At 41.0% G+C, this 25,893-nt stretch overlaps 1 protein-coding gene across 1 annotated transcript in view; it reads left to right on the plus strand.

Moving 5' to 3' along the window:
- The window catches only part of LOC141128089 (pinopsin-like), a 130,941-nt gene that overhangs the window by 73,322 nt on the left and 31,726 nt on the right, over window positions 1–25,893 (plus strand). The window contains exons 2-3 of the mRNA XM_073615158.1: window positions 434–616; window positions 7,251–7,396. Coding sequence (XP_073471259.1) covers window positions 434–616; window positions 7,251–7,396 — 329 coding nt within the window. The remainder of the gene's footprint in view (window positions 1–433; window positions 617–7,250; window positions 7,397–25,893) is intronic.

A 25,893-nucleotide genomic window follows, 5' to 3' on the forward strand; every position in this document is an offset into this window, starting at 1 on the left:
AATACATGGAAACTGACATCAATTAAATGAGTAGCATCTGAGCATGCAAGACGTTTTTATTAGCCTTTCCACGCAGCATCCATTAATCCCTACCTAGGTAGGCATGTTCAAACTGTACCAGTTCCACAAGGGTTATAGAACATGCCCTGAATTAATGCCTGGACATGCATGAGTTACACAAAGCATCTTCTAACGCAAGCAAAAAGTAAACTTAAAATATATAGAAGAAGTTGCAAAACAGAAGATTTCTATAAAATAGTACATGATAGGTTAAATTACAGATTATTTGTGATTAGCAGTCAAAAATCTATATATACACACAAAAGAGTTCAGTAAGAAAAATGTTATTGTCCAGTGATATGGATTAACACAAAGTGAGAAGCTAGTCTTTCTATTGCATCAGTAATGCACAGTATTCTATATTGTGTTGTAGGTATTGTGGGCCTTTGGTCACTGGCAATATTAGCCTTTGAGAGATACCTAGTAATCTGTAAACCCATGGGGGATTTCCGATTTCAGAAGAAACATGCTGTTATGGGGTGTTCCTTTACCTGGATTTGGGCTAGCATATGGACATCTCCACCTTTGTTTGGCTGGTGCAGCTATGTTCCTGAAGGTAAGTTTTTTTCTTCTTCTTACCAATAAAGGTAAATTAATATTTATTTCTTGCAATCTGGCACCATTTAAAAATAACCACAGTGCAAAACATCTTTGTTTTAACTGTGTAACGCAAACACTGAATCTCAACTGCTTTTAGGCTGCTGAAAACTTTGTATCAAGTATATGACAGATGATCCCTACGGGCTCATGCACACTGCAGCTCAAAGAAGCGGCTTCTACAGGCTTTTGAGCTTTTTTGAGCTCTCATTTTTTTCTGCCTGGAAACTCCCCTCCATGTTAGCCCACGTGTCCATGCACATTATGGCCTTTTCAGAAGTTTACAGGCATATGCTCTTACAGGCAGAAAAAAAGCCCACCAAACTCGCATTTTTGAGAGGATCTTTGGAGTAGAAATATATATATTTTTGTTTTAAACGCAAATACGGCTAAACGTGTCATGTAAACATGGCAAAACTGACTTTTTTACACGTTGGTTACTATCTGTCAAGTTAAATCGTTCAGGAGAGGTTTTAAAACGTCCCTTGTACATTAAGCCTAATATTGTACTCTGTTTAGAGAACTTGAAAACAAATAATACAAAGATCACTGTCGACATGTACAGTGCAGTAACCTATTACATCCAATCAGCTTTCACCTTTTGTAAATCATTGCAATTACAAATGACTGCTGTATGGTTGTTCTAGATTACATGCACTTTATACTTTGCACAATGACTTTGTTAATTAAGCCTTACTAGTGACACTTAATATTACTTTGCATAAAAGTCTCTTACAATACGTAGGTTTATTCTATAAGGTAATGCAAAGAGATTTTTTTTTCCTATTTTTTCCTATCCTATCTGTAAAATACTTCTCTTGGAGTACAATATTGCACACAGGCTTACATTAATCAAGACCATGGATTATATCATGCCACCTTCAGGGGAGGACACTACCCAACAAAGCTGTAAGGACAGCCCATATAACCCCTCCCATTACCAGCATTTTTCAGATTTTTTTTTTTTAAGTAATATCCTATAAGAAAAGGATTTTACAGGTGCAAAATCAATTACAAAAATCATTATTTATTAATCATACATTGCTGGATATAGGCCTTTATTAACTCAAAACTGGTAACCAGTAAAAAGCTATTAAAATATAATTTATGGAGAATTTTGGGTACCATAATTTTTTGAAATTTCATGGGCTTGACATGTTTGGTATCTATTTACTTAACACAACCCCATCTTTTATATTTTACTAAAAATTGGGTACAATATTGTGTTTGTTTGCACTAAAACTTATCTTTGTGTATTTTTCCTGAAAATATGCATTTGATAATTAGCTATACAAATATCATATGACATTAAAAATTGCAACTACTAAGTAATATTGAGCAAAAAATGCTGATTTTAACATGTGTGAAAAAAATATAAAAAAATGCCCTGGTAGGGCAAGTGATGAATCAAGACCATGGAATGCCTCCCAGCAATACAACTAAAGGGTGGGTAAACAATGCCAACAGGCCCAAAATAAGGGAATCATATTCCAAACTGAAAAAGTGGCTTGAAGCACCTTACGACTGAAGCTGGCATTAATAGAGGCCTGAACACCCACCTGGTAAAACTTAAACATGTGAAAGGAGAACCAGGTGGTGGCTTTGCAAAACTGAGAAATAGACAACTGGTTCTGAAAGCCCAAGAAGTACCAGCTGAATGAGCCTAATGAGTTTTACCAGGAAAAAGACTCCTTAGCGAAAATATGTCTAATCCACCTACAAATAGTGGGAGGCAATGCAGGACAGCCCTTGCGGGAGCAGACAGGCTGAAAATAAAGAATTTGAATATTGAAGCAGTGGTCGAGAAGAAAACTCATGCTGATCCTAACCCTAGGGCAGGATGATGTCCTGATTAAGATGGAAGGGAGAAACCCCCTTGGGAAGAAAGGAGGCCCGCTGCTTCAAAACCACCTTGTCCTTATGAAGAACAATAAAGGACTTTGTACAAGATAAGGCTGTCGGTTTCAAGACCTGCCTCACTGACGAGATACAGGTAAGGTCAGCCAAAGGAGTATTCCAAATGGGCTATAAAGGAGGTTTCTGTGAAAGTGACAAAACCACATTAAGATCTCATACTGAGACTAGTGAATGAATGAGGGACACTATATAAGCCACCCCCTGAACAAAGGCGTTTACCAGCAAAAAAGTAGTCAGAGGTCTCTGAATGAGAACAGCCAAGACTGAAACTTGACCCTTTAGGGTGCTCAAGGCCAAGTACTGATCCAGCCTAAACTGAAGAAAGGACAGACCGCACAGAGTCTAGGGTAAAACTTCTGTGCTTTGCCAATTAAGCCTTCCAAGTGTAATGATTGACATTCCGAGAGGTCAATTTAATAGCTGAAAGCAGTGTTGGAATATTGGAGTTAAAGAGAACCCAATCCTTCAGGACTTGGGCTTCAACAGCCAAGCCATCAAAGCCAGCAAACTTGAAGCAGGATGGTAGAGTGGCCCTTGAGGCAACAGGTTGTGTTGGTTAGGAAGTGCCAGAGTGTCTCTGAGGAGTACCAAGTGCTTCTGAGCTAATTTGGTGCTAAGGTCACCAGCATGTTCTCCATCTTGACCCTGCAAAACAGCTGACAAAGAATTTATAGTGGAGGGAAGGCAAATATTAGCTGAAACTGATCCCATGGGGTCACCAGCACATCCACTGAGAAGGCTCTTGGATCCCAGGCAATGAACCTTTCCACCTTGTTGTTAAAGTGGGTGCCAACAGCTCCATGTCCTGCATCCTCCAACCGTGACAGATGTCCTGAAACACTTAGAGGAGAAGAGACTATTTCCCCATTTTCAGGCACTGATGACTGAGGAAGCCTGCCTGCCAACTGTTTACTTTTGGTATATGGACTGTAGATGAGGCTGGATTGTACTTTTTTGCACGGCTATGGTTTTGTTTAACTGAACTCTCCTTGGTCATCTCTGAAGTTGATTGGTTCACCACAATGGATAGCCAAATGTCCTTTAGCTTGAGAGTATTAATGGGAAGTCTGGATTTTCCCAATGACCATGGTGCTTAGACGGTTTCCATTCCTGGGACTCCACCACAGCCCAACAGGCTGGCGTCCATTGTGGGAGCTGCCAAGGTTAACAAGAGAAAGGACTTCCTCGATTCCAGTGCAGGGCTGTTCAGCCACCAGGTCAGTAATATCCTGGTCTGGGGAGACAGGCGCATGAGCCAGTCCAGCTACTAAGGTCCAATGCAGTCAGCAAACTGAGCTGCAAGCCAAAGGGAAGAGCAAAAAATGGAAATGCTGCTCACCCACTGCAAATCAAAGTAACCACTTATTGGAGGGGATGTATAAATCCAAATCCTTGATGCTAGAAATTCCCCTTGTTGCAGTGAATAAAAGCCCCAAAATCGATCCTCCTAGGGAACTGGAACAGTCACTTCTGAAGAGTGCAGTTGCTGCAAGGCAGTCTGAAGGGCCTGCAATCGCTCTGGAGAAGTGTTGGGGGCATAAAGCAGGGAGGAGAAGGCAAAGATAAAATTACGAGCCTGTACACCTGAGACACCATGTCTAGGATGCAAAAATCCCAAATGTCCTGAGTCCAAGCGTGCTAAAAGGCCAATAGATTCCCCACACATGTAGAAGTGGGAGCACTCCTTGATTGTGAGGAAGACTTGGCTGGCTTGGACATTTAGGACTTGCAGTGAAACTGAGTAAAGTACTTTAATTTAGAAGACAAGGTGTGGGAGGGATAAACAGAATATTTACAAATTATAGAAGAGGCCAATTTTGTGCAGGCACCTTAGCTTTCCTGTGAGTATGAGTTTGCGCGTTACTTCCAAGACTTAATAAAGATATCTATGGACTCGCCAAAGAGTAAAGCCTCGTACACACGATCAGATTTTCCGACGGGAAATGTGTGATGACAGGCTGTTGGCAGAAAATCCGACCGTGTGTATGCTCCATCAGACAATTGTTGGCCAACTTTCCACGGACAAATGTTGGATGGCAGGTTTATAAATTTTCTGCGGACAAATGTCTGTTGTCGGGTTTTCTGAGTGTGTATCAAAGATACAACTATTATTATTATTATTATACAGGATTTATATAGCACCAACAGTTTACGCAGCGCTTTACAACATTAGGGCAGACAATACAAGTACAATACAATTCAATACAGGAGGAATCAGAGGGCCCTGCTCGTTAGAGCTTACAATCTAGGAGGGAGGGTCCAGTTATACAAAAGGGTAATAGCTGTGGGGGATGAGCTCATGGAGAAAATAGTGCAGTTGTTAGATGGAGGCAGGATAGGCTTCTCTGAAGAGGAAAGTTTTCATGGATCGCCTAAAAGTGGATAAATTTAGAGACAGTCTGACAGATTGGGGTAGGGAATTCCAGAGGATGGGCGAGGCTCGGGAGAAGTCTTGGAGGCGGATATGGGAGGAGGTGATGAGGGAGCTAGAGAGCAGGAGGTCTTGGGAGGAACGGAGATGGCGATTAGGTTGGTATTTTGAGACTAGGTTAGTAATGTAGCTGGGGGCAGAGTTGTGGATGGCTTTGTAACTTATTGTTAGTATTTTGAATTTAATTCGTTGGGCGAGTGGTAGCCAGTGGAGGGATTGGCAGAGAGGGGTAGCAGACACTGAGCGGTTTGTAAGGTGGATGAGTCTGGCAGCAGCATTCATGATGGACTGAAGGGGGGATAGTCTATTTAAAGGTAAGCCAATGAGGAGTGAGTTGCAGTAGTCAAGGCGAGAGATAACCAGGGAGTGAATCAGGAGCTTTGTGGTTTCATTGGTTATAAAGGGACGTAGTTTAGAGATGTTGCGGAAGTTGAGGCGGCAAGATTTGGAAAGTGATTGGATGTGGGGCTGAAAGGAGATTTCAGAGTCCAGGATAAGTTCAGAGTCCAGGATAAGTCCAGGACAACTATCTTGGTGTCCCCTGTTAATTTTACATTGTATTTTTTAAAATGCAACTGCCTACTCCCAAAATGTCATTTGAAGTAAAACACATAGCCAAGTATTATTTTACACAATTTTTTTATTGTGCATTAAAAAACAAAATCAAACAAAATTAAACATGCTATCTGCCAATAGAACTTAACCAAAAAGTGTATTCTATGCATCCAAAAATATAGAAAATATACCAAATCAAATCATTATTCAACTAAAAAAATGTGAAAGCAATAACTCCAAGGCCAATAATAAATAACACGTTATCTCCTCTGATTCCGCAACATGTCTGGTTGATGAACGGCCGCTCAGAAACTAACTGAAAAGCGCGAAATGAAAAGCGCGAAATGAAAAGCGCAAATCAACACTCACCAAATTTCTACTAACACGAAATTAGCAGAAGGAGCCCAAAGGGTGGCGCTAAAGAGCTGAAAAACAACGTAGTACGTCACTACGTTCGTATTTGTTGGCCAACAATTCTGTGCCGTGTGTATGCAAGACAAGTTTGGGCCAATGCCCTTCGGACAAAATTCCGATTGTGTGTACGAGGCTTAATTCTCCATCAAATGGAATTCCTTTCAAATGATTCTTACAGACAGCCTTCAAAGACCAGTTTAGAGAATCCTGCACATCTAGACTGACATAAGGAACAGGCAAGAATTTTGACCAAGGGAGTTCACCAAACCATCTATAGAGCTACTGGGAGGAGCCCCAACGTAATGAGAGATCCATCAGGATCAGTCCAGGGTTACGTGCCATGTGCTTGGCCCAGATTGCTACATTTGTAAACGGTCACATAATACACCATTGGTTGCATGGCCAAGCTTGACAGGGCAGAAAAGCTTTTAGGAGGGCCTCTTCAAGAAGGAATACCTCCTCTTATATGAAGGGAGTCTTCATGGATTGGATCACACCAGTGTGAATCATCACTGGATTGGACCTGCCAGTGACTGGACCTGTAGAGCACCTAATAGTACTATATTGTGACGCTGTACCAAGGGTGCGTGCCAAACTCAGAGTCCAGTACCGGAGGTACAGCCTTGCATCTTCAATGCAGCAGGGGTCATCGATCTGGAAGCTGCAAGACTTCCAGTGGCTATAGATACATCTAGGGGGATAAAGGACTTCTCTGTGTGAAGAATAGTGTGTAGGCTTCCCAATCTTCCAGGAAGAAATTGGGTGGGTTGTCTATCACCTAAGGACAAAAGCAATAAAAAATGGGAGTATTGCTGATAACTGAAGAGGTTATATGGGCTTTAACAACTTTGTTCATGAGAGTACTCACCTAGAGGTGGCAGCACATAACTCATGGTTTTGATTGATGGAAGCCTGTGTTCTGTACTGTACTATTAAGAAATAGCAAAAGAGTTACTAACATACAGTGGGGAAAAGCTAAAATTTTGCCAGATGCATTTTGTTGTCTCTGTCCCACCTGGTTGAGATTTCCCCTTACTTCATGTCCTAGTGACCCGTGAACAAGCAATGAAAGGAACTGAAACCTGACAGAGGTTCTATATTTAAAAAGAAAAAATTATTTAATGTACACTATCGCTGCTGGAGTTGGATTTTAAAGAACCAGTCTTCATTTTTATTTTGGTATTAGGTAGCATTTAATATGCTCAATGATTTTGTCTTTACAAATCTGCAGATCTTATTTTCTCACATCTTAATACTTTTAGTATTTCTTACCTAGGTCTGAGGACGTCATGTGGACCCAACTGGTACTCCGGAGGTACAAACAATAACAGTTATATAATGGCTTTATTTATGACTTGCTTCGTTATGCCTCTTTGTACCATCATATTCTCCTATTCTAACCTTCTAATGGCACTACGGGCTGTAAGTATTGAAAATACACTTTTCCCATATCAAGTTACTACCATGTACTTTCATACTGATTTATGTTTGCTCAATGTAATATTAAGGGGGATCTTGTTTTAAAAGAGTTTCATTTACAATATTTTAAAATAATATAATGTGCCATATTGTCATTTTGTTTAAATTACATAGCACAGCTCCAATTAAAAATCATAATGAAAAAACACAAATAAAGGCTACTAAGCCTGAAGATCTTAAAGCAAATCTTCACTGCATTTGAGTACCACAAACCAAAAACACTATTTAATTAATTTTTAATATTCAAAGCAAACTCTCCCATCCATCCATGTCTCCATGCTTTATTTTGCTGGGAGATCACTTTGAAAAACAACCCCCTAGCATTTCTGGCCATGGCTATCTCCCCAAATGCCCCCTTTTTGGAAAGCAGACTGTCCAAGGTAATTAATAAGAGTTTTTTGAAGTTGTAATTTTTTGTCACAATTTTTGGCAAAAAGAAGAAATTAAAAAAAATATATATTTTTCACAATTTTTTTTTTTATACATTGTCACTAGTGCGGTACAGCGTCATTATATAACTGGTGTGGCGGTGATCAAGGACACTGACAGGAGACAGTATGTAAAAACAAAACAAATTTTAATAATCCTTTTCGATACACTGTGACCAGAGCAATACAATGTTACCATAGTATTACTCTGGGGAAACGATCAGATTTTTTTTTTTTTTTTTTTACACATTATGATTGCTTATACCAGTGGATTTCACTGTTATAAACAACCATTTTTATTTTTTTGAAATGTCAAAAGGACAGCACTGTGCTCAAATATATGTCTTTTCTATTCTCTGTGCTCTAAACCTATAACTAAAAATCAATACATTATAGTTTGATATACCCACATAAGTTAAAGTGCCATTGTGCAAAATATTTTCAAATCAATAATCAGTGTAAACAGTTCATGCAATAATTTAAATAAAAGTGAAATCTCTCATTCGAAGATTGCGATTCGAAAGAATCCACTCCGGAGATGGAAGTTAGGGAGAAGAGTTAGGGAAGATTTTCTGCCAACACCCTGTCATCACACATTCGGTCCGATTTTCTGCCAACAGCCTGTCATCACACATTTCCCGTTGGAAAATCTGATCGTGTGTACGAGGCTTTACTCTTTGGCGAGTCCATAGATATCTTTATTAAGTCTTGGGAACATGACTACAAATATAGAGAACATAAAAAGAAAGAAGCACCTCGGAAGAATACATATAAAGTTCAGTTTCAGAAAGAACCAAAAGCATCCACAACAAATAGACATGTAGGAACTAGGACCCCAGAAAAATCACCCTATAGATATCAGAGAGTTCATTTATTTCAAATGGAACTACAAGGTCATCCGCCAAGAGCTTTTCAGAGAAACAGGGCCACCTACTGCCAAAGGGGAGGCCTACAGAACAGAGGAAGATACCCGGGGAACAATCACAGGGTAGGCTGTCAAGGGTATTACAGGGGGGATGGAATTCATGTCCACCATTATACAGAACCAAAGGGAGAGATTTTGGGATGGAGAACATATGCAGAGAGCAGGGAAAATGAAAGAGAAGAGGAAAGAGAGGAGGAAGGAGAATTAGAAGGAAAAAGGAAGAGAGAAAATTAGAAGCTTGCATTTTTAATTTGAGCAGTGTTATTTTATCAGAAGCTGAAATTAAGGTTTTAGATTTAGGGCTGAAATACACTCACCGACCACTTTATTAGGTACACATGTTCAGTTGCTTGGTAACACAAACTGCTAATTAGCCAATTCTATGGCAGCAACTCAATCCATTTAGGCATCTAGACGTGGTGAAGATGACTTGCTGAAGTTCAAACCTAGCATCAGAATGGGGAAGAAAGGAGATTTAAGTGACTTTGAACATGGTTATAGGTGCCAGATGGGCTGCTCTGAGTATTTCAAAAACTGCTGATGTACTGGGATTTTCACACACAACCATCTCTAGAGTTTACAGAGAATGGTCCAAAAAAGAGAAAATATCCAGTGAGCGGCAGTTGTGTGGAAGAAAATGCCTTGATGATGTCAGAGGTCAGAGGAGAATGGGTTTGAGATGATAGAAAGGCAACAGTAACTCAAATAACCACTCGTTACAACCAAGGTATGCAGAAGACCATTTCTGAATAAACAACACATCAAGCCTTGAAGCAGACGGGTTACAGCAGCAGAGGACCACACCGGGTGCCTCTCCTGTCAGCTAACAACAGAAAACTGAGGTTAAAATTTGCACAGGCTCACCAAAATTAAACAATAGAAGATTGGAAAAACATTGCCTGGTCTTATGAGTCTCGATTACAGCTGCGACATTCAGATGGTAGGGTCAGAATTTGGCATAAACAACATGAAAGCATGGATCCATCATGCCTTGTATCAACAGTTCAGGCTGGTGGTGGTGGTGTAATGGTGTGGGGGATATTTTCTTGGCACACTTTGGGCCCCTTAGTACCAGTTAAGCATTGTTTAAATGCCACAGCTTACCTGAGTATTGTTGCTGACCATGTGCATCCTTTATGACTACCTAATAAAGTAGCCAAGTGTATATACCTCATGTAAATATTAACAAATGTACACATACATTAATTTACATAAATCTGTACGAAAGTTAAATATTAAAATGTTTTTTGAACTGAAAAAAAATTATGTAAAGAAATACAAATAGAATGATACAGAATACCAACATAGTAATCTTAGAAATACTTCCATATTTAAACCGAAAAATAAAGGGAATTTATTTTTAAAAGTGTTCACAACTATGGTTGAAATTGATATAAGAAAAATAAATACCAAGCAGGGCAAGAGATATCTTGATCATATATAACAGGGTATTAAAGAGCTAGAAAAGAAAAAGAACATAGAAGTGAGAGCGGCAGATAAGGAGGGGGGGGGGGGGGGGGGGGGTTGTAATTCCAGATAAGAAAGATTATGGAGAGGAAATGGAAAGATTGTTATCCATAGAGAATACATATAAAAAATTATCTGGGAACCCTACTATAAATTTAAAACATAAGCTGAAGAAAATCATAACAAAGGGAAATAAAAAGGATCAAAAATATTAACAGAAAAGAAAGCAAGATTTTTTCTTCCAAAAACGCTAAAGATTCCCACAATGTATTACCTTCCTAGGATTTAAAAAAATAAAGTGAAACCCCTGGGAAGACCCATTGTAAGTGGGATTGATTCCTTGTTTTCTAGAGTGGGGGAATACATAGATTATTTTTTTACAAGAAATCGTAAGATTAGAAAAAAAAGTTTAACTTAAAAAAAGTAGCAGAGAGATTTCATCCTTGGGTTTTTAGAATTTGCTATGAAGAATAATTTCTTCTGCTACAATAAAGATTTTTTACAACAACTCAAGGGCATAGCCATGGGAGAACAATTTGCTCCCAGTCTGACGAATCACCAATGGCAAGATTGGAGGAGGAAAATGTATATGGTAAATGGCCAAAGATGGCGTTAAATAAAAGTTGTATTTATGACATCCTGGTGGTGTTGGAGGGGCCACAAACCAATTTGGATTAGCTTTTAAACAACATTAACCATAATAAGTATAGCCTAAAATTTATACGGAGACTGTAAACAGGTCAATTATTAAGATCATACTCTTTTTTAAAAAAAGGTAGGATGTGCACAAAAATTCATTTTAAAGATAATGACTGTAATGCCCCGTATACACGGTCGGACATTGATCGGACATTCTGACAACAAAATCCTAGGATTTTTTTTGACGGATGTTGGCTCAAACTTGTCTTGCATACACACGGTCAAACAAAGTTGTCGGAAAATCCGATTATTCTGAATGCGGTGACGTAAAACATGTACGTCGGGACTATAAACGGGGCAGTAGCCAATAGCTTTCATCTCTTTATTTATTCTGAGCATGCGTGGCACTTTGTGCGTCGGATTTGTGTACACACGATCGGAAATTCCGACAACGGATTTTGTTGTCGGAAAATTTTATAGCCTGCTCTCAAACTTTGCGCATCGGAAAATCCGATGGAAAATGTGTGATGGAGCCTACACACGGTCGGAATTTCCGACAACAAGGTCCTATCACACATTTTCTGTCGGAAAATCCGACCGCGTGTACAGGGCATAACAGTTACATTCCAGCCACCAGCTGTCATCATCCAAGATGGATTTACAATACACCTAGAAGACAATTTAAGAGAAGAAATTGTGATGCTGATTCCAATTTCTTAGAACAAACTAGCATATTAATAGATAGATTTTGAGAAAAAGGGTATGAAAAGTTGTTTCTAGAAGAAGAAAGAAAAACATGTTTTGAAAAGGATAGATACTCTCTGCTAGAAAACAGAAAAAGATTCTGTTTTATGGCATGATTAATGTGCTATTTGACACGATAAATGTTTTGTTATTTACTATAATTTCTCTATTTAATGTACAACTGCTACTTTTGAAGATTCAATAAAAAATGTTTTTAAAGAGAAAATTAAAAAAAAAAAAAAAAAAAAAGAATGATATACCTTGTGGTTTTATAACAGATTATAATACAGTCTAGAAAACTGAGAAAAATAATTTAAAAATATTTTCCCAATCTTATCGATAGATGATGTCATAAAAGGATTTTTTTCTAAAAAAGAAAAAATTTTATCTATAGGAAAAATCACTACCTGAGGTATAAAATTGACCATAATGTTATTGAACCCCTCCAAAAAACCCAAAATGTTCTTTGAGATGAAAGGATTTCATAAATGCAACAGATGTAAAGCTTGTAAGATCACTAAGAAAGAGACGAAGAGGACACATTTTATTTTAACACAATAAAAATTAAAAATGAAAAAGTATGACATAAAACAATGTGTTAATTGTGATGCTTCCCACATTGTGTATGTGCTGGAATGTCCTTGCCATACACAGCATGTTGGGAGAACCACTAGAAAATTAAATAACAGAACAGGGGAACATATAAATAATATATAAAAAAGAGTTTTGAGAATCACAGCGTATCTAAACATTTTAAATTAAAACGCAATAAAGATCTCAGTTTGTTGACTCTTTATGGGATAGAAAAAATTGTCCCCATTGGAGAGGAACAGATAAAGTAATAGAGGTATCTAAAAGAAAAATGATATTTGAGATGGACACATTACAGCAAATAGGTTTTAATATTGATATAGATTTGAATTGTTTTCTAACATATTTTTGATACCAAAGAATTATATATATTGGTTATATATATTTTTTGGGATAACGGAGAGTGTCCCTTTAGGTTTTTGTTGAGTACTGCCCCTATAAATGTTCCTCCATTTTGTTGGAGAATGTGAGGATAGCAGGAACTAGAAAGCTGTGATATATACATAGTAATATCAGCCTTTCAGCTTCTATTTTAGTTGGTTTTATATTTTATTTCAATACCACTCTGTTTTATATATGTTTTTGTGGATAAGGTTTGATGATGTGTGTAAATAACCTGCATGGTTGGTGGTGTACGTCCTACCACCCCTGGAGGAAGTTGGATGACGAAACACGTAGGGCGGGGCTTGGGCGTGACATCACCACGTATGGTAGGACTACACTCTTGGACATGAATTGTTGGTCGGAGCGACCCTGGGTTTATATCTATGCGCATCATACTGTGTCAGTGGAGACACACCGAAATGTGAGTTTATAAAACTTAGTTTTATGTATAAAGGTTTTAAGGATTTCCTTTCCTTTGGGATTTACACAATGATGGCTATGAGAGTTTAAGGAGGAAATTGCTGAGCCTGCAGATTATTGCTTGATGGCTGTGAGAGTCTAAAGAGAAATTTGCTGAGCCTGCAGATTATTGCTCCCACAGGGGATTGAGTTGCTAGCTGGTTTATATTACCAGCATCTACCTCTGGTGAGTTAACTTAGTACATTTGGTGGTAAATTTCACTTGTGGTGTGGTGGAAGAAAGAAGATTTAAAAGGAGAACATTTTCACTTGAATTTATCATATTAAGACATTTTAAAATATATATGAATTATATGGTCTTTTTCACTTTTATTTTAATTATTGCACAAACTGTTTAAACTGATTATTGATTTGAATATGTTTTGCACAATGGCACTTTAACATATGTGGATATATCACACTATGGTGTATTGATTTTTAGTTATAGGAATAAAGCACTGAGAATAGAAAAAACATATATTTGAGCACAGCACTGTCCTTTTGACATTTCAGATTTAAGTTGGGTTATGCTCCAGCAAGATAGCAGCAGTGCATTAATTGCTTTTTGTATTTATTTATTAATCACATTTTTGAACTATACACACTGTGGCACAGTTCTAAAATACCCCTCATGACTAAGCCTATTTTTGAAATTTGGTGTTTACAAGTTAAAATCCGTATTTTTTGCTAGAAAATTACTTAGAGTTCCCAAACATTATATATATTTTTTTTAGCAGAGAATCTAGAGAATAAAATGGTGATTGTTGCAATATTTTTTATCACACGGTATTTGTGCAGTGGTGTTTTAAACGCAAATTTTTGGAAAAGGGACACTTTCATGAATTAAAAAAAATCCAAACAGTAAGGTTACCCCAATTTTTTTGTATAATGTGAAAGATGATGTTACGCCGAGTAAATAGATACCAAACATGTCACCCTTTATAATTGCACGCACTCGTGGAATGGCGACAAACTACGGTACCTATGAATTTCCATAGGCGACGCTTTAAAATTTTTTTACAGTTACCAGGTTTGAGTTACAGAGGAGGTCTAGGACTAGAATTATTGCTCTCGCTCTGATGATCGCGGCGATACCTCACATGTGTGATTTGAACACCGTTTACATACGCGGGCGCGACTTCCGTATGCGTTTTCTTCGATGCGCGAGCTCGCGGGGACAGGGGCACTTAAACATTTTTTTTATTTATTTTTTTACTTTATAAATTGTGTTTTAAAAAAAAATTTTTTTTTTTACTTTTATTGCTGTCACAAGGAATGTAAACATCCCTTGTGACAGTAATAGGTGGTGACAGGTACTCTTTATGGAGGGATCGGGGGTCTAAAAGAAAAGCCGAGTACGCATATCTGCGTACGGTCGGCGGGAAGGGGTTAACCATTTAACTGAATTAAATTGATTCATTCAGTGTTTACTATTATGGTTAGCTGTGATTGGCCAAAGCTAATCAGATGATACAGATGGGATATGATTGGCTTTGTCTGTACCATGTGATCACTGCGACCAATTACAAAAATCAACACAATAATGGACAATGGATGGTATAAATGAAAGCCATCTATTGTGTACAATTGTCATGTGATCTGCTGTGATTGGTCACAGCAATCACATGGTAATAGCAGCAGCTGGTACACTGAACAGTCATCTGTTGTGTGACAGATCGTGCCGCAACGTGGCCCATAGGGTGCAAGCGAGGTGTGTTTTGGGAGGACGTCATAAGAAATCATGATGTGTTTTCCTATTTACTAATGCTAGCACAATGAGGATTAAAAATAATCAATTGTGATTGGGAGAGTGAAGTTCAACTTTAAAGAATATGTAAACCCAACATTTCATATACCTGGTATGTGCCTGTTGTACCATGTACTTGTATGAAAAAGTATCTTGTTTTTTTTTGCATTGCTTCCTTTGTGTGAAATCTCTGGTGTTTCTGCCAGTTCCTCTGCTTCCCAATTAAAAGCTGATCACACTAGGCAGAACACACAGTGGTCAGTTCTCTAACTGCGTACTCAGCCTGCTCTCCTCCAATGACAAGACATGTCCTGACACCCTATTTGTCTTTACATCATTTCATTCAGATTTTACTTTTTTGTATTTTTTTGTTTGGTGTTGTCACAGTGTGATGAGTAGGGTGTGGGTCCTCGAGCCTACTCTGAAAGTCTTGGGAGGGGGTGGATATAGGCCTTCTGGCTTGGTTCGCCCTCTCTCATGGGGTATCCCTTCGGGGGAGTCCCACCTAGTACTTGGGTGGGTCTGTTTCGGCAGACCTTCCAGAGAACGGGGGTCTGTCTGGTTTCGGCCAGATGGACCCATGTGAAGTACCTCATGCCCCGTCTGGAGCCTAACGCCCCGGGAGATCAGGGTAAGGTCCTTCCCTAGTGGAGGATCAGTGTAACACCCATTTCAAGTTTTTGTGTGTCACTCTTTATGTGTGTGCACTTTTTTTGGCACCGGGTGGAAGTTTTTGGGTGTGTTTTGCACTGGTTTTTAAAAAAAAAATCAGATTTTACTTTCTATAGAGATTTACAGAGGCTTATACTAATTTTAGAACTGTGCATATTACTGGTCAGAATACCTTGTACTGAAAGCAGAACTTTACCCAAATGGGGGAAGTTTCGATCCCCTACTTCTCCCATGTCCTCTGCCATTTTTGGTATAATTTTTTTTTTGGGGTGGGAGCAGGTACCTGGCTTTGACAGGTACCCACTCCTGTCTGGGTCGCCACAGCTGACACAAAGGTATTACCTGGACATGCCTCTGGGCGCCTCCTCTATAACCTTACCCCAATCCATGAGTCCTCAGTTTTGTAGCAAGCAGTGCAGAGTAACCAAGGGATTGATAGGAAGGGTGACCAGTGTCCGGTACTGTACTTCCAGATATGGAATTTACAGGTAAGGCAAAATTTCTCTTATCCTAAAGAGGGGGTCCAGCCTGGGTGAAAAAAAATGTAATGTCCACAGCTACAAATACTGTAGCAGCTGACTTTTAATATTAGGACACTTACCTGTCCAGGGAGCCCACAATGTTTTCTGCACCCCAGTCGATCTTCGGATCGCTGCACTTTCTACTTGGCCCGGCGGTGGGGTAAGGAGGAGGGGGGCCAAACTTCCGGGAGATCGGACCGTGGCACCCCCTCCAGAAGTGGGGAAGGGAACCTGTCATAAACAGGTCCCCTTTCCCCCTTGAAAGGTGCTAAATGTGGCACGGGGGGGGCGTATAACCCACTTTTGGGTGGAACTCCTCTTTAATTGTACCGTACAGAGACGGAGACGGATGGAAACCCTATTTTCTATCCGTCTGGCAGATCAGATGAATATGGACAGGCGGTCTGTTTTCATCCGATCCCCCATAGAGGAGAGCGGAGCTCTGACAGGAACATCTCTGCACAGTATGCAGAGACGGACCTGTTATCTGCCTGCTCAGCGGGGATCAATGGAGCGATCCCCGCTGAGCAAGGCGGAGTCTGCACACGGACACGCCTGTGTGAAAGGGGCCTAACTGTGAAAACATTCTAGTGTGCTTTCATTCACAGAAGGATCTTCCTCTTGTGAAATGTTACAATCTATTTTCAGTTCTGAGCTCAGGGCAAAATATTTCCACACTAATACATTGTATACTTTTAATTTACTGGCAAGTGCAGTTACCCTTATTGTTATTTTGTACTTTGATGGAATGCCGACTCCCTACTGGCAGGTGATAAATAACAAATGTGTGTTCTTTAGTGAATTGACTTTAATGATTTATCTTTTTTGTGGTATTTATCTCACATTTTTAACAAATGTGCAAAATGTACCTCACATTTGATATTTCTCATGCAATATTTCTAAAAAATAGGGCCACGTGACCTTCATATCGCATGCGGTAACCTTTAGTGAATTAACCCCAAAGTCTTCATTGAGGTGGAAGACCAATATCACCTTAGGAAGAAGGGAAGGTCTTGGGCATAAGGCTACCTTGTCTTTGTAAAAAATGAAAAACATCTTCTTTTAAGAGACAGCCACCAACCCTGACACATGATAACAACCAAAAAGGCCACTTTGCAAAAGAGGTCATCTAAGGAAGGGCTCAAAATTTTAAATCCTGAGCTACTAGCCAGGCCTTAAGAGTAACTCGCCACCAGTTGCCCAAACCAACCCCCTATCCTGCCCCACCCCTAATTCTGCCCCTAAACACGCCCTCGTAAATGATCTCACGAAATGACACTGTTAAATTTTTTATGCAAAATGAAAATAAATATTAACAACTGTGATAAATAAAATAAGGATAAAATATGATTGCCTACTGTAGGCACTGTTTGGCAGGTTTGGGTAGTATAGGGCGGTATAGTGGAAAGTTTAGGTAGTATAGTGGCAGGTTTGGGTAGCATAGAGTGGTATAATGGCAACTTTGGGTAGTATAGGGTGGTATAGTGGCAGGTTTGGGTAGTATAGCGAAAGGTTTTTGTAGTATAGGGCGGTATAGTGGCAGGTTTGGGTAGTATAGGACGGTATAGTGGCAGGTTTAGGTAGTATAGGGTGGTATAGTGGCAGATCTGGGTAGTGTAGGGTGGTATAGTGGCAGGGTTGGGTAGTATAGTGGCAGGTTTTGGTAGTACAGGGCGGTATAGTGGCAGGTTTGGTAGTATAATGGCAGGTTTGGGTAGTATAGGATGGTATAGTGGCAGGTTTGGGTAGCATAGAGTGGTATAATGGCAACTTTGGGTAGTATAGGGTGGTATAGTGGCAGGTTTGGGTAGTATAGCGAAAGGTTTTTGTAGTATAGGGCGGTATAGTGGCAAGTTTGGGTAGTATAGGACGGTATAGTGGCAGGTTTAGGTAGTATAGGGTGGTATAGTGGCAGATCTGGGTAGTGTAGGGTGGTATAGTGGCAGGGTTGGGTAGTATAGTGGCAGGTTTTGGTAGTACAGGGCGGTATAGTGGCAGGTTTGGTAGTATAATGGCAGGTTTGGGTAGTATAGGATGGTATAGTGGCAGGTTTGGGTAGTATAGGGCGGTATAGTGGCAGGTTAGGGTGGTATAGTGGCAGTTTGGGTAGTATAGTGGCAGGTTTGGATAGTATAGGGTGAAATAGTGGCACGTTAGGGCTGTATGTCGTGACAATTTGCTCAGTCACTTATAATATGAACACACTCGCTGCTGTGGTTTCTCCTCTTCAGCTTAAATGAACGAGACTTTGGGAGGAGCTCCACCCACCAACTCTAGCTGCCTCGGGAGATATTGAAGATCCCCTAGGGACAGCCTAATTTCTTTGGATGACAGGGGAGTGTTACAGGTAGCCTCTCCCACACTGTTGAGCCGCCAGCTGACCTGATCGACTTGGCCAAGATGCAAGAGGACAGGGACAGTGCAGGGGCTCCCCAAGCAGCTGGGGCCCCTGGGTAGTGCACAGGGGTTCCTGATCATTAAGACGGCCCTGGGCAGCACCCACTGCCCTCTCCGATGTGGTGCTACTCTCACCCTTAGCTTATTTCCACTCCATTCATTTTGAGGGCTGATATAAGGGAATATCCCTGATGGATTCAAAGCAGGGCTGCTGATAAGGTAGTACAGCCGGCCCTCCTGTACTGGGCCCCATTGGTTCAAAAGGGGGGCTCGTGCGCTTGCCTAGCAAGAGGGCTAGCTGTACTGCGTTATTGCAGACACAAATTCTCTTGTAATCAAAAAAACAAAAACCGCGCTAAAAAATGATGTGAACAATAGTCCAACTATGAAGTCCCATATATAAAATAAATAGTCCAAAATGTGATCCAAACAAAAAGAAGAAGGTAAGTTTATCTTAGGTGAATGACGTGAACTTCATCCAGAGAAAAAACAGTGATAATAGACATATTTATCCGGAACACACCAAGTATTGCGCTTACCAGAAGTAAGCCAAAAAGGGGCGAGTGGCTTGAACCCAGCCAGGGCCTTTTGGTGAGCAATCCAAGTGAGACAGGATGAACTCCCTCGTCCCATAAATCCACAGAATATGATCTGAAAATATATGACAAAAATATAGCGTAATACTGTTGACATAAAACACTCCAAACCAAAAAATTATATGTGACACTCAACTAACAATAAATCATATGTGATCATATAAAATCCCATGCCAGTAGCCAGGGTATTATAGTGAGTATTATGCAAAATATAAGGTGAATAGGTAAAGGCCTGAACGACACCCAAAATCTGCTTACCAGATATAAATGGACAGTCAGCGTATATCGATCACCCCACAAAATGTGTGAAGAAGATCCCACAGAGTGCTGTAAACTAATAGTGCAAACTGCTTACCAGATGGCAAACCCTTGTGAGCAGACTCAATACAGCCAGGGACCAATCACCAAGTGGGCAAACACAGATAACAACGAACCTTAGGGAAGACCTCCTTACCAGATATGCAAACAAAGTGGGCAGATGTATTGGGCTACAAGCCGGACTCCTGACACGAACGGTGTAAATACATCTTGACCACTCAACCCGAACTCAGCGGTGCATATATGATGAAAGAGCCAATAGTGTAATACTGCATAAATCTTATTTATTTATTAAGAGTAACACTTACATATATATGGAGATTAAAAGCTGAAGGAAAAGTAAAACGAAGCCAGCCGTCCTCCGGACACACTCCTGTCCTCAACAGAACAATGTGGTGATGTCAGCACGCCCCTCCCAGACGCGTTTCGTCATACGTTGACGTTCCAGTCAGGAGTCCGGCTTGTACCCCAATACATCTGCCCACTTTGTTTGCATATCTGGTAAGGAGGTCTTCCCTAAGGTTCGTTGTTATCTGTGTTTGCCCACTTGGTGGTCCCTGGCTGTATTTAGTCTGCTCACAAGGGTTTGCCATCTGGTAAGCAGTTTGCACTATTAGTTTACAGCACTCTGTGGGATCTTCTTCACACATTTTGTGGGGTGATCGATATACGCTGACTGTCCATTTATATCTGGTAAGCAGATTTTGGGTGTCGTTCAGGCCTTTACCTATTCACCTTATATTTTGCATGATTGCATGATACTCACTATAATACCCTGGCTACTGGCACGGGATTTTATATGATCACATATGATTTATGGTAAGTTGAGTGTCACATATAATTTTTTGGTTTGGAGTGTTTTATGTCAACAGTATTACGCTATATTTTTGTCATATATTTTCGGATCATATTCTGTGGATTTACGGGACGAGGGCGTTCATCCTGTCTCACCTGGATTGCTCACCAAAAGGCCCTGGCTGGGTTCAAGCCACTCGCCCCTTTTTGGCTTACTTCTGGTAAGCGCAATACTTATTGGTGTGTTCCGGATAAATATGTCTATTATCACTGTTTTTTCTCTGGATGAAGTTCACGTCATTCACCTAAGATAAACTTACCTTCTTCTTTTTGTTTGGATCACATTTTGGACTATTTATTTTATATATGGGACTTCATAGTTGGACTATTGTTCACATCATTTTTCAGCGCGGTTTTTGTTTTTTTTATTTCATTTTGGTGTGCCACACTTGTAATCGCAGCTTGTTCTTCTTTTTTTTCCAAGCACAGTTTTTTCTTTGTATTTACAAATTCTCTTGTGCTTCTCCCTGCAATGCTTCCAGCTTTTCCTCCTCTTTCCCTTTCTGGCTGCGCTGCAGGGGGATTGGTTCTAGCATCTTCATCCCATCCCCCTACTGTCCAAGGCCCCCCAATGTGCCCCTTTCCTCAGCAGCGCTGACAGCTTTCCTTCTCGTCCCTCCCACTGGCAGCTGCTGCGGGCACACAGGAGACATTTCAGGATGGAGAGCGGCGGGGGGCAGTAAATATGTCATATTTACCAGCCTCTTCATTTCCTGAATGAACACAGTGAGCAATCACTCCTGTGTCTATTCATGACTGAAGCATAGTAAAGCATAGATGTCGCACTGCTGTTAGTGCTCAAAAAAGATTTATGAAGAAGCAGTCGAGTTGCTAGCATTTCTTGCTATTTTGATGTTTATTGGAGGCTGTAGAGAAAGGGACTGATGAAAGGGACTGATGAATTTATGTCCTCAGTCTCAAATGTGAGATATCAGGGGTCTATTTAGACCCCTGATATTTTGCCAAAGCTCCCGTAAAAGGGCAGTCAAAAAATTTAAAACAAAAGTAAAATTGTAAAAAAAAGTAGAAAAAATAAAATTCAAAAAAATTATTTAAAAAAATGAAGGACCCCTTTACATATGCTTTGCTCTCTATAATCTCTGCCATGGCTGTGAAGCATAGCATCACACCTGTGGCATGTGTACACCCCTAGCCACTGCCTCTGTTGCTAAAGGGGTAATTATTGGTGGGCAATAAAAGTGCAGCTCGACCATGGGGTTTAACCACCCCTATCCCCAAGATATGTTGGCTGTGTGAATGAGTGGACTGTTCATGTGGCTGAAGCCACCTGCTACTCTAAGGCAGTGTTTCTCAACCGGGGTTCCGTGGATGTATATCCGCCCAATGTTGTTTCCATTGTTCCCAATGTGCGCTGACAGTGAGTACTGTCACCGCGCATTGATACCCGATGCCTTCTCTGTAGTTCCGGCTCAGAGAACTCAGAAGGCGGGGTCAAGAGGAATGCAGAGCGTCTAAGCAGGAGTTCTGAAATGGCAGAGCATGGAGCTGAGAATGCAGACTGTGGAGGCAGGGAGCCGTGAGGGAACCGAGATTGTGCTCCTACCTCCATGGTTTGCAGAGTGGGAGCTGTGATAAAAGACCGAGGAGGCGGGGAGCACAGAGGGGAAGTCGTGACAAGAGCCAAGAATGGAGGAAGGAAGCACCAGATCAGAAGGTGAGATCCTGTCTGTACAGTAGCAGTGCTGCACACTGTAGAAGGGGAGCAGAGAAAAGGAGCACATGGCTGGATTGGAATGTGAGTCCCTGTGTACAGAAAGGAGAAATGTAGACTGCGGGGGGGGGGGGGGTGGAGCAGAGGACGGAGAACAGGAGGTGACATCCTATGTGTATATATTTCAGCACTGAATGCAGACTGCAGAAAACAGGAGCACACAGTTGGATCAGCCCTATATGTCGCAGAAGATGAGAATATAATAGCTTTATGTTATGCCATAATTGTACATAATGCCAGGGCCGCTGATAAGCCAGTACAACTGGCCCTGTTGTACCAGGCCCGGCAATCTGAACAGAGTTTGGAATAAAAAAAAAAGTCTGTGACTGCACAGGGCTGACTGAGGGTGGAGGAGAGTGTCACCCCAGGAGCATGGACATAGCCACTGCTCAGATAAGACACCCCTCGGGTCTATGGATAAGAGAAGAGTGGACTTGTATTCCTGTCAGAACCCGAGCCTCCCTCCCCCCTCCTCGGGAAGGACAGAGCAGGCAGGACAACACACTGGAGCTCTCCTCAAGGCAAGATAACAGGTGACAGATTGTATTCTTCTCCTGTGAGTCACCATTGTTCTGCCTCCATACAAATGTGTGCTGTAAACTTGCACTGTACCTTAGCAGGACAGGTCTGGTGAAAGTGAAAGTAAAATTCCTGAATATGTTAGGAATATAATGGAACTTTTCAGGTACTACACACAGATGCATTTCACAAAATCATTCTTTTTAATATATGTGTATGGCATTAACAGCAAAGAATGTGTATATATATTTATATATATATATATATATATATATATATATATATATGAGATACAGCCCATCTCCAGGAAATTAAATAAAGCCCAATCTTGCAGTATGTGTGTATGTGTGTGTGGAGGTGGAGAATACACTCTTTCACCTACCTGTTTGCATGCTCCATCCAGCTGCAGAGCCCTCTTCCTCCACCAAAACCTCAGCCTCATAATATACCATACAGGAACATTAACTCTGTATGGTATGATAAGGGGGATGAAGTGTGAGCAACTGAGAATAGTCAGTAAAACATACATGGGCACTTTGGGGAACCAGTCAGCGCTGGAAGAAGCCAGCTAAAGCAAGGAATTAGATAAAGCTGGGTACACACACATCAGAATTCAGTTTAGCAGTGATCGGCCAAATTTTGATCTCTGTGTAGCCCTCCCTGTTAGAAGCCAATCATTAGACCACCTTAGTATATTCATGCCATCCCACATACTGACTCTTACCACCTTGATCACTTCAAATCACTGAAGTGGTCATGGTGGTTAGAGTGTTCCTTTAATATCTCTCAGAAGAAGTAAATCAGTGTATACTGATTCCATCTCATTCAATCATCCTATAGTTGTGTTAAATTGGTGTGGGGGGGGGGTGCTGACTGTATACCCTAACCTGTCTGTATACCCTAGTCTCTCTGTGTACCCTAGCCTCTCTGTATACTCTAGCCTGTCTATATACTCTAGCCTGTCTATATACCCTAGCCTCTCGGTATAGGGGCAGGGCCATGGGTGGGGCTGATGGAGGGACCAGGGGTGGGGCTAAAGGGGGCCCCATCACGTAGGCTGCACGGGGCCCCATGATTTCTATCAGCAGCTCTGCATAATGCTATTATAATCGCACCTCCTGCTACATTCAGGCTGATCCAGCTGTGTGCCCTTACTCTCTGCTCCCCCTTGTGCAGTCTGCATTCAGGCACTACCATACACAGGATCTCACCTCCTGCAACAATCAGCCATGTGCTTCCACCGTCAGCATTCCTCCTGGCACCACCCTTTCAGGTTCAGTGGAGCTGGAACTATAGAGGAGGCACCAGGTATCAATGCGCATTAACAGTGTGCATTGAAAACAACATTGGTATTGTGCGTTTTTTCTGCACAGAAATATGCAACATGTATGCATTTTTCTGCAGAGAAATATACTCAAATGACACCAACATTGTGGTGTGAACAGCACATAGTAACCAATTGTTTTCTTTATGTCTTTGCAGAGAACTATGTTAGGAAAATGCATGTCTCCTGATGTGGACAAGACCAAAGTATTCTATGCAGGTCAAATCTGCACAATTTTCTATCAATCCCATCAATTATGCATGTATGTTGTGAACAAGGCCAAACTGTTCCCGTAGTCTGCTGTCTTATTTATGGATCACAATATTTGGGAGTTTTGTTCAAGTTCAGCAAGACCTCGTTCACAGCATATGTGCAAAAAAACTGATGAAAAATATGTGTAGATTTGACTTGCATAGAAAATTTTGGGCTTGTTCTAATGTAGGTCTCTGTAAGGACATAAATAAAACGATTTCTATGTTCCCTGTTCACACTATAATGTTGGTGTCAGGTGAGTTCTAATATTTATTACAATATTTAAAGATATTTCTACAATAATTGTGGTTATATCTACAGCTTGCTAATCAGATCCAATGTTCCGTGAGCTGTAGATCTGCAATTTTTTTTAGGGGTTCTCTGAGATCTCAAACGTTTTGCCAAGGTTTCCTCCACAGTAAAAAAGGTTGAGAAACACTGCTCTAAGGGGACACAGTGTTTTGCTGGCCATACACTATACGAAAAATCGGCCGAAAAATCGTTCGTATAGACACTTCGTTCGTTTTTCGGCAAGTTAATGGGCACAAATCGATAATCGTTTGTGACGTTTTTGTGGGGAAAAAACGAACGGGAAGTTTGGAAAATTTCTGCCGAACGTACGATAAATTGCAAGGTTAATGTGTTTCCCGTCCGAACTGTCTGCACTAGGTATATGTAAAAAAACGAACAAAAAATTATTTATTCATGTCCACTGAACAATTTATCGGTCATTATATGATGGCACGATCGTTTGCGGTCACGGTCGAACGTTCTTTTTTCGAAAATGGGTTCGGCCGATTTTCTGTATAGTGTATGGCCAGCATTAGTATGAACACAGATGCAGGTCCTAATTGACAGGTGTGCAGGCATAAGTGAGCTGCCCTGAATGCACACTGTCTTTGTTAGGGGATGTACACCTGCACCCACATGCCTGTCAAATTAGGACCTGTGGCTGTTTTCGTGCAGATGCTGTGACCCTGTAGAGAAAAATAGGCTGCCTGCACACAGCTCCAGCAAACCTCTAAATTACACTGTACAGGCCACAGCACCCATGTGAATAAGCCCCAAGATCTCATTCACACACAGAGTTTTTGTCCAGGGCCAGACTTGGAGACCAGTAGCTACTGCAGTGGAGAAAATCCCACTGACCAGTAGGATAGGTATACAAGCAGGTCACCATGGTGGATGGCGTGGGGTCACTTGAGGTGCATGGTCTAAGTACTAACCTGTATTTACCGGAGCTCCTAATGGTGGAGATGGGTTTTGTTGCATGTTAGTACCAGGATGTGGTCCTCAGGATCTCCCTACCAGGTGATGAGCAAGCTGGGGTCTATTAGCAGATACAGCAGGTAGAGATCAAGCAGAAGTGTAGTCAGTAAACAAGCTGAAGGTCAGTAACAAGTGGTTGTAGGTTGGGATCAAGCAGAAGCATAACCAAGGAACAAGCCAAAGGTTGGTGACTGGAGAAAGTACATTATTCTGACAAACAGGAAGTGCAAAGTCATGGCTGTAATAGGAAGTTCATGAGAGAAGCAAAGGGTTTAAGAACCCTTTCACACTCGCAGCCCCTTTTCACACTCGCAGTGCAGTGCTTTACTGTCGTTTTAGCAACACTTTTCATCCGCTAGTGGGGAGCTTTTAACCCCCGCTAGCAGCCGAAAAAAGGTTTAAAATGCTGGCAAAGCGCCGCAGCAGCTGGCACTTCGGTGGCGCTGCCCACTGATTTCAATGGGCAGGGGCACTTTAGGAGCGGGGTATACCCCGCTCCTAAAGCACCTCAAAGAAGCTAGGATCATCTTTTTTAACAGAATTTCACTTTTAATAATAACTAGAAGCCTTTTGTAATCTCTTTTCTGCCCCACCCATGCCA

The sequence above is a fragment of the Aquarana catesbeiana genome, linkage group LG02, assembly GCF_042186555.1.
Source record: "Aquarana catesbeiana isolate 2022-GZ linkage group LG02, ASM4218655v1, whole genome shotgun sequence".
Taxonomy (NCBI): Eukaryota; Metazoa; Chordata; class Amphibia; order Anura; family Ranidae; genus Aquarana; species Aquarana catesbeiana.